The sequence below is a fragment of the Portunus trituberculatus genome, chromosome 1 (genome assembly GCF_017591435.1).
Source record: "Portunus trituberculatus isolate SZX2019 chromosome 1, ASM1759143v1, whole genome shotgun sequence".
NCBI classification, from domain to species: domain Eukaryota; kingdom Metazoa; phylum Arthropoda; class Malacostraca; order Decapoda; family Portunidae; genus Portunus; species Portunus trituberculatus.
Window position 1 is genome coordinate 5,542,748 of NC_059255.1, and position 7,500 is coordinate 5,550,247.

Genomic DNA, 7,500 nt, shown 5'->3' on the forward strand with positions numbered 1-7,500 from the left:
AGAGAGAGAGAGAGAGAGAGAGAGAGAGAGAGAGGTCAAAGGAATAAAAGCAAAGAAAAGCACAACATGAAACAATAAAGAAATGAGAGAGAGAGAGAGAGAGAGAGAGAGAGAGAGAGAGAGAGAGAGAGAGAGAGAGAGAGAGAGAATAACAATAACAATATATAAATTTTTTAGACAACCAAACCATATCCTAACCAATCCTACCCCCTCTCTCTCTCTCTCTCTCTCTCTCTCTCTCTCTCTCTCTCTCTCTCTCTCTCTCTTTCTTTCTTTCTCTTTCTCTCTCTCTCTCTCTCTCTCTTTCTTTCTTTCTCTTCTAAACCCAAAAATTTAACCCAAACACCATGAAACACACTCAAACACACTCAAACACACCTAAACACACTCAAACACACCCAAACGCACACAAAATACACCCAAAACACACCAAAACACACCTAAACACACCCAAACACACCCAAAACACACTCAAAACACACCCAAACACAAAAACACACAAAAACACCCCCAAACTCCCAAACACACACCAAAACACTCTAAAACACACCAAAACACACCAAAACACACTCAAAATTAATCTCTCTCTCTCTCTCTCTCTCTCTCTCACCAAACACACACCCTCAAAACACACCAAAAACACCAAAACACTCTCTCTCTCTCTCTCTCTCTCTCTCTCTCTCTCTCTCTCTCTCTCTCTCTCCTCAGTACAACACGCTGCAGTTGGTGGCAAAACACACCAAAACACACCAAAACACCCTCAAAACACCTCAAACACACCAAAACACCCTCAAACACACCAAACACCTCAAACACCCTCAAACACACCAAAACACACCAAACACCTCAAACACACCACAACACCCTCAAACACACCACAACACCCTCAAACACACCAAACACACCAAAACACCTCAAACACACAAACACCCAAACACCTCAAACACACCAAACACCACAAACACACTAAACACCTCAAAACCTCTCAAACACACAAACACTCAAACACACCAAAACACCCTAAACACTTCAAACACACAAACACTCAAAACAAAACACTTCAAAACACACCAAAACACACCAAAACAAACCTCAAAACACCTCAAAACCAAACCCTCAAAACCCTCAAAACATACCAAACCACTCATTTAACCTATCTCCTCCTCTCTCCTCCGTCAGTACAACACGCTGCGGTTGGTGGCAAAACACACCAAACACACCAAAACACCTCAAACACACCAAACACCCTCAAAACACCTCAAACACACCAACACACACCAAACACCCTCAAAACACACCAAACACCCTCAAACACACCAAACACCCTCAACCCTCAGAACACACTCAAACACACACACCAAAACACCTTCAAAACACCTCAAACACACCAAACACACAAACACCACCTCACACACAAAACACCTCAAACACAACAAAACACACCAAACACACAAAACACCCCAAACACATCAAACATCATCAAACATACCAAACACCTCAAAACACCTCAAAACACCAAAACACCTCAAAACCCCTCAAAACACACCAAAACACCTCAAAACACAACAAACACACAAACACACCAAACACAAACACACCAAAACATCCTCAAACATACCAAACACACAAAACATATCAAAACACACCAAAACACACCACAACACCCTCAAAACACACCAAAACACACCAAAACACACCAAAACACCTCAAAACACACCAAAACACCCTCAAACACACCACAACACCCTCAAAACACACCAAAACACCTCAAAACACCCCAAAACACCATCAAAACGTACCAAAACACTCAAATTTAACCTATCTCCCCCTCTCTCCCTCCGTCAGTACAACACGCTGCAGTTGGTGGTGAAGAGATGTCAGCATCAAGAGGACTGCATGATCGAGGTGTCTCCAGCAACCTTCAGCACGTCAGATCCGTGTCCCACCACCAGAAAATACATAGAAGTTGCTTATAAATGTAGACCCAGTAAGGTTTAAATAAGTTACCCCTGTAGTTTGTCATTTCTAAGTGTTTTTTCTGGTTTTTCTTCGTGTTTTTACCTTTTGAGATGTTTTTGTTAGTTTTTTTAATTTTTCAGGGTTTGTGAATGGAGAATATGTGTTTTTTTTATTTTTTCTTCGTTTTTTTCTATTTTTCAAGTCGAGGTTTCAAAAAATTATTCTCCTTCCGTTTTCTTTCATTTTTTTTTCTCTATTTTATTTTAGTTGGCCTTTAAAAATCGACGTTTTCTGTGTCTCTCGTCAAAGAAAATGGGCGCGAGTTTGATTTTCTCTCTCTCTCTCTCTCTCTCTCTCTCTCTCTCTCTCTCTCTCTCTCTCTCTCTCTCTCTCTCTCTTTCCCTTCCTTCCTTCCATAAACGATCTAAAAATAAAGGAAGGTATAGAAATAGAGAGAGAGAGAGAGAGAGAGAGAGAGAGAGAGAGAGAGAGAGAGAGAGAGAGAGAGAGAGAATAGTGATTGGCAGTGAGGGAGGAAATGGGGTGGGGTTAGAGAGAGAGAGAGAGAGAGAGAGAGAGAGAGAGAGAGAGAGAGAGAGAGAGAGAGAGAGAGAGAGAGAGAGAGAGAGGGACATTGTAGGATTAGAGGCAGGAGAGAGAGAGAGAGAGAGAGAGAGAGAGAGAGAGAGAGAGAGAGAGAGAGAGAGAGAGAGAGAGAGAGAGAGAGAGAGAGAGAGAGAGAGAGAGAGAGAGAGAGAGAGAGAGAGAGAGAGAGAGAGAGAGAGAGAGAGAGAGAGAGAGAGAGAGAGAGAGAGAGAGAGAGAGAGAGAGAGAGAGAGAGAGAGAGAGAGAGAGAGCCCATACAATCATAAAATGGCGGACAATACACACACATTAAACTGAATCAACATAAATTACACGCACGCACACACACACACACACACACACACACACACACACACACACACACACACACACACACACACACACACACACACACACACACACACACACACACACACACACACACACACACACACACACACACACACACACACACACACACACACACACACACACACACACACACACACACACACACACACACACACACACACACACACACACACACACATTTATTATTCTTTTCTCTCTCTCTCTCTCTCTCTCTCTCTCTCTCTCTCTCTCTCTCTCTTCATCACTCCTATCTTCTACCTCCTTCCTAGAGAGAGAGAGAGAGAGAGAGAGAGAGAGAGAGAGAGACTCGCTCACTCCCTTTAATTCTGTTTTGAGGGGGAGAAGGACATTTAGCTGGCAATTTTCTCTCTCTCTCTCTCTCTCTCTCTCTCTCTCTCTCTCTCTCTCTCTCTCTCTCTCTCTCTTGTTGTGTCTTTTTTTCACCAAATAAATAAATAAATAAAAAAAACGGAATCAAAGAAAACGTGAATAGACACAAAAATTAAAATGGGAAACTTAACTAAAATATTCCTCGGTGTGTTTAAATGTTGCCAAATGTTCTTTTCTGTGTGTTTCAATCCCTTAAGAAGCAGAACGTGTTTCTATATACATTCTGGTGACTATTTGGTGACTTTATACAGCTTTCTAGGGCATTTTAAGATAGTTTGGCGTGTTTTAAGGGGATTTTAAGATAGTTTGGCGTGTTTTAAGGGGATTTTAAGATAGTTTGGCGTGTTTTAAGGGGATTTTAAGATAGTTTGGCATGTTTTTAGGGCATTTTAAGACAGTTTGGCATGTTTTAAGGGGATTTTAAGATAGTTTGGCGTGTTTTAAGGGATTTTAAGATAGTTTGGCATGTTTTAAGGGGATTTTAAGATAGTTTGGCATGTTTTAAGGGCATTTTAAGATAGTTTGGCATGTTTTAAGGGCATTTTAAGACAGTTTGGCATGTTTTTAGGGCATTTTAAGATAGTTTGGCATGTTTTAGGGCATTTTAAGACAGTTTGGCATGTTTTAGGGCATTTAAGATAGTTTGGCATGTTTTAGGGCATTTTAAGATAGTTTGGCATGTTTTAGGGCATTTTAAGATAGTTTGGCATGTTTTAGGGCATTTTAAGATAGTTTGGCATGTTTTAGGGCATTTTAAGACAGTTTGGCATGTTTTAGGGCATTTTAAGACAGTTTGGCATGTTTTAGGGCATTTTAAGACAGTTTGGCATGTTTTAGGGCATTTTAAGACAGTTTGGCATGTTTTAGGGCATTTTAAGACAGTTTGGCATGTTTTAGGGCATTTTAAGACAGTTTGGCATGTTTTAGGGCATTTTAAGACAGTTTGGCATGTTTTAGGGCATTTTAAGACAGTTTGGCATGTTTTAGGGCATTTTAAGACAGTTTGGCATGTTTTAGGGCATTTTAAGACAGTTTGGCATGTTTTAGGGCATTTTAAGACAGTTTGGCATGTTTTAGGGCATTTTAAGACAGTTTGGCATGTTTTAGGGCATTTAAGACAGTTTGGCATGTTTTAGGGCATTTTAAGACAGTTTGGCATGTTTTAGGGCATTTTAAGACAGTTTGGCATGTTTTAGGGCATTTTAAGACAGTTTGGCATGTTTTAGGGCATTTTAAGACAGTTTGGCATGTTTTAGGGCATTTTAAGACAGTTTGGCATGTTTTAGGGCATTTTAAGACAGTTTGGCATGTTTTAGGGCATTTTAAGACAGTTTGGCATGTTTTAGGGCATTTTAAGACAGTTTGGCATGTTTTAGGGCATTTTAAGACAGTTTGGCATGTTTTAGGGCATTTAAGACAGTTTGGCATGTTTTAGGGCATTTTAAGACAGTTTGGCATGTTTTAGGGCATTTTAAGACAGTTTGGCATGTTTTTAGGGCATTTTAAGAGTTTGGCAAGTATTAGGGCATTTTAAGACAGCTTGGCATGTTTTGAGGACATTTTAAGACAGTTTGGCATGTTTTTAGGGCATTTTAAGATAGTATGGCATGTTTTTAAGGCATTTTAAGACAGACATAATTTTAGGGCATTTAAAGACAGTTTGGGAAGTTATTAGGGCATTTTAAGACAGTTTGGCATGTTTTTAGGCCATTTTAAGATAGTTTGGCATGTTTTAAGGCATTTTAAAATGTTTGGCATATTTTTAGGGCATTTTCAGACAGTTTGGTATGTTTTAGGACATTTTAAGAGTTTGGCAAGTATTAGGGCATTTTAAGACAGCTTGGCATGTTTTTAGGACATTTTAAGAGAGTTTGACATGTTTTTAGGGCAATTTAAGACATTTTGCCATGTTTTCAGGACATTTTAAGACAGTTTGGCATGTTTTAGGACATTTTAAGACAGTTTGGTATGTTTTAGGACATTTTAAGACAGATAGACATAATTTCAGAGCATTTAAAGACAGTTTGGGAAGTTATTAGGGCATTTTTCGACAGTTTGAAATGTTTCTAGGACATTTTAATACAGTTTGGCATGTTTTTAAGGCATTTTAAGACAGTTTGACATGTTTTTCGGACATTTTAAGAGTTTGGCAAATTTTTAAGGCATTTTAAGACAGTTCGGCATGTTTTTAAGACATTTTAAGACAATTTGGCATATTTTTAGGACATTTTAAGAGTTTGGCAAATTTTTAAGGCACTTTAAGACAGTTTGGCATATTTTTAAGACATTTTAAGACAATTTGGCATATTTTTAGGACATTTTAAGAGTTTGGCATATTTTTAGGGCATTTTAAGATAGTTTGGCATATTTTTAAGACATTTTAAGACAATTTGGCATATTTTTAGGACATTTTAAGAGTTTGGCATATTTTTAGGGCATTTTAAGATAGTTTGACATATTTTTAGAGCATTTTAAGACAATTTGGCATAGGACATTTTAAGAGTTTGGCATATTTTTAGGGCACTTTAAGAGTTTGGCATATTTTTAGGCATTTTAAGACAGTGTGGCAAGTTTTTAGATCACCAAATAGTCACCAGAATGAATAAGGAAACGCGTCCTGGTGCTGAAGACAATATTTGGTGAGCAATATGGACCAAATTAGTACTTACATATCCCAGCGTGTCCCTGTGTTGAGAAGTGTTCGGTGTGTTTCGAACCTGCAAAAATGAAGCAATGAATTAATAACACACGTAATAGATTGAGAATTATGAGGAACTATTTTGAGACATGAAGAAAAGGAAGGAGAAAGATGAGAGATTGATTTTGTAGGTTTGTCCTCCTTCTTCTCCTCCTTCTTCTTCTTCTTCTTCTTCTTCTTCTTCTTCTTCATAGATTTCAAAGTTTATATTATGCAATTATTTGTTTTTCCTTCTTTTTCTTCTTTTTCCTCTTCCTCCTCCTCCTCCTCCTCCTCCTCCTCCACCTCTTTTTTTTTTTCTTCTTCCTCCTCCTCCTCCCAAAATTAAAAAATGCGTCCCAGTACTGAAGGGGTTAAAATAGTGAAAACTGTGGCCATTAACCTTCTGCCCTCCATAGACCCTTCCTAATGTCAATAAAATGGTCTAACGGTACACAAATCTCAAGGTAAAAATGTGTCCCAGTACTGAAGGGGTTAAAATAGTGAAAACTGTGGCCATTAACCTTCTGCCCTCCATACACCCTTGCTAATGTCATTAAAATGGTTTAATGGTACACCAATCTCAAGGTAAAAATGTGTCCCAGTACTGAAGGGGTTAAAACATCAATAAAACATTTCTAACCTAACTCAATGCCCAAGTACCCAAACACACACACATACTGACACCTCCATGCCCTGCCACGCCCTGTCACGCCTTGCCACGCCCACAGAGACGTTTGTGAACAAGATGGTGTGTGAGGGCGGGGAGCTGGTGGTGCGGTGTGAAAAGGACTCTAGGATAGCAATCTACAGTGTCCTGTTTGGAAGGTCCCTGGAGGGATCCTTTACCTGCCCACAGCCGGAAGGAGTCGCTGAAGAAGGTACGTGTGTGTGTGTGTGTGTGTGTGTGTGTGTGTGTGTGTGTGTGTGTGTGTGTGTGTGTGTGTGTGTGATATTCTTTTCTTTTTTTCCATTTTTTTCTCTCATTTTTATTTTTTTCTTCCTTCTTGTCTATCTAAAATTCTCTCTCTCTCTCTCTCTCTCTCTCTCTCTCTCTCTCTCTCTCTCTCTCTCTCTCTCTCTCTCTCTCTCATATACATAGCCTCGTTGTATACACGTTTGGCTCGCTATGTAAACCTTGTATGTAAACCATTTCTGTAAACTGTTTACACACACACATACACACACACACACACACACACACACACACACACACACACACACACACAGACATAACCTAACAAACCAAATATTTTTTTCTACTTTTTAGCAAATTTTCACCTTCCTTTTTATAATCAAACAAGCTCACCTGTTCGACCTAATTAACCTCAGGCTGCCAACTAATTAATTCATCAAAAAAAAGAGAGAGAAAAAAAAAAACTTCCTCTCTCTGTGTGTGTGTGTGTGTGTGTGTGTGTGTGTATCTAACCTAACCTAACCTAACCTATATTGAGTGCCACAAATCTGACAGTGCCATAATTTCCAGAGTGCCAAGCCAGCTATGCCACAGAGATGGT

General features: G+C 39.2%; 1 protein-coding gene across 2 annotated transcripts in view; it reads left to right on the forward strand.

The window, feature by feature from the left end:
* Positions 1-7,500, forward strand: part of LOC123517746 — a 46,676-nt gene that overhangs the window by 28,971 nt on the left and 10,205 nt on the right. For both annotated transcript variants that reach the window (XM_045278194.1, XM_045278279.1), the window contains exons 3-5: positions 1,846-1,987; positions 6,715-6,864; positions 7,470-7,500. The exon at positions 7,470-7,500 is cut by the window's right edge and continues 113 nt beyond it. In XM_045278194.1, coding sequence (XP_045134129.1) covers positions 1,846-1,987; positions 6,715-6,864; positions 7,470-7,500 — 323 coding nt within the window. The remainder of the gene's footprint in view (positions 1-1,845; positions 1,988-6,714; positions 6,865-7,469) is intronic.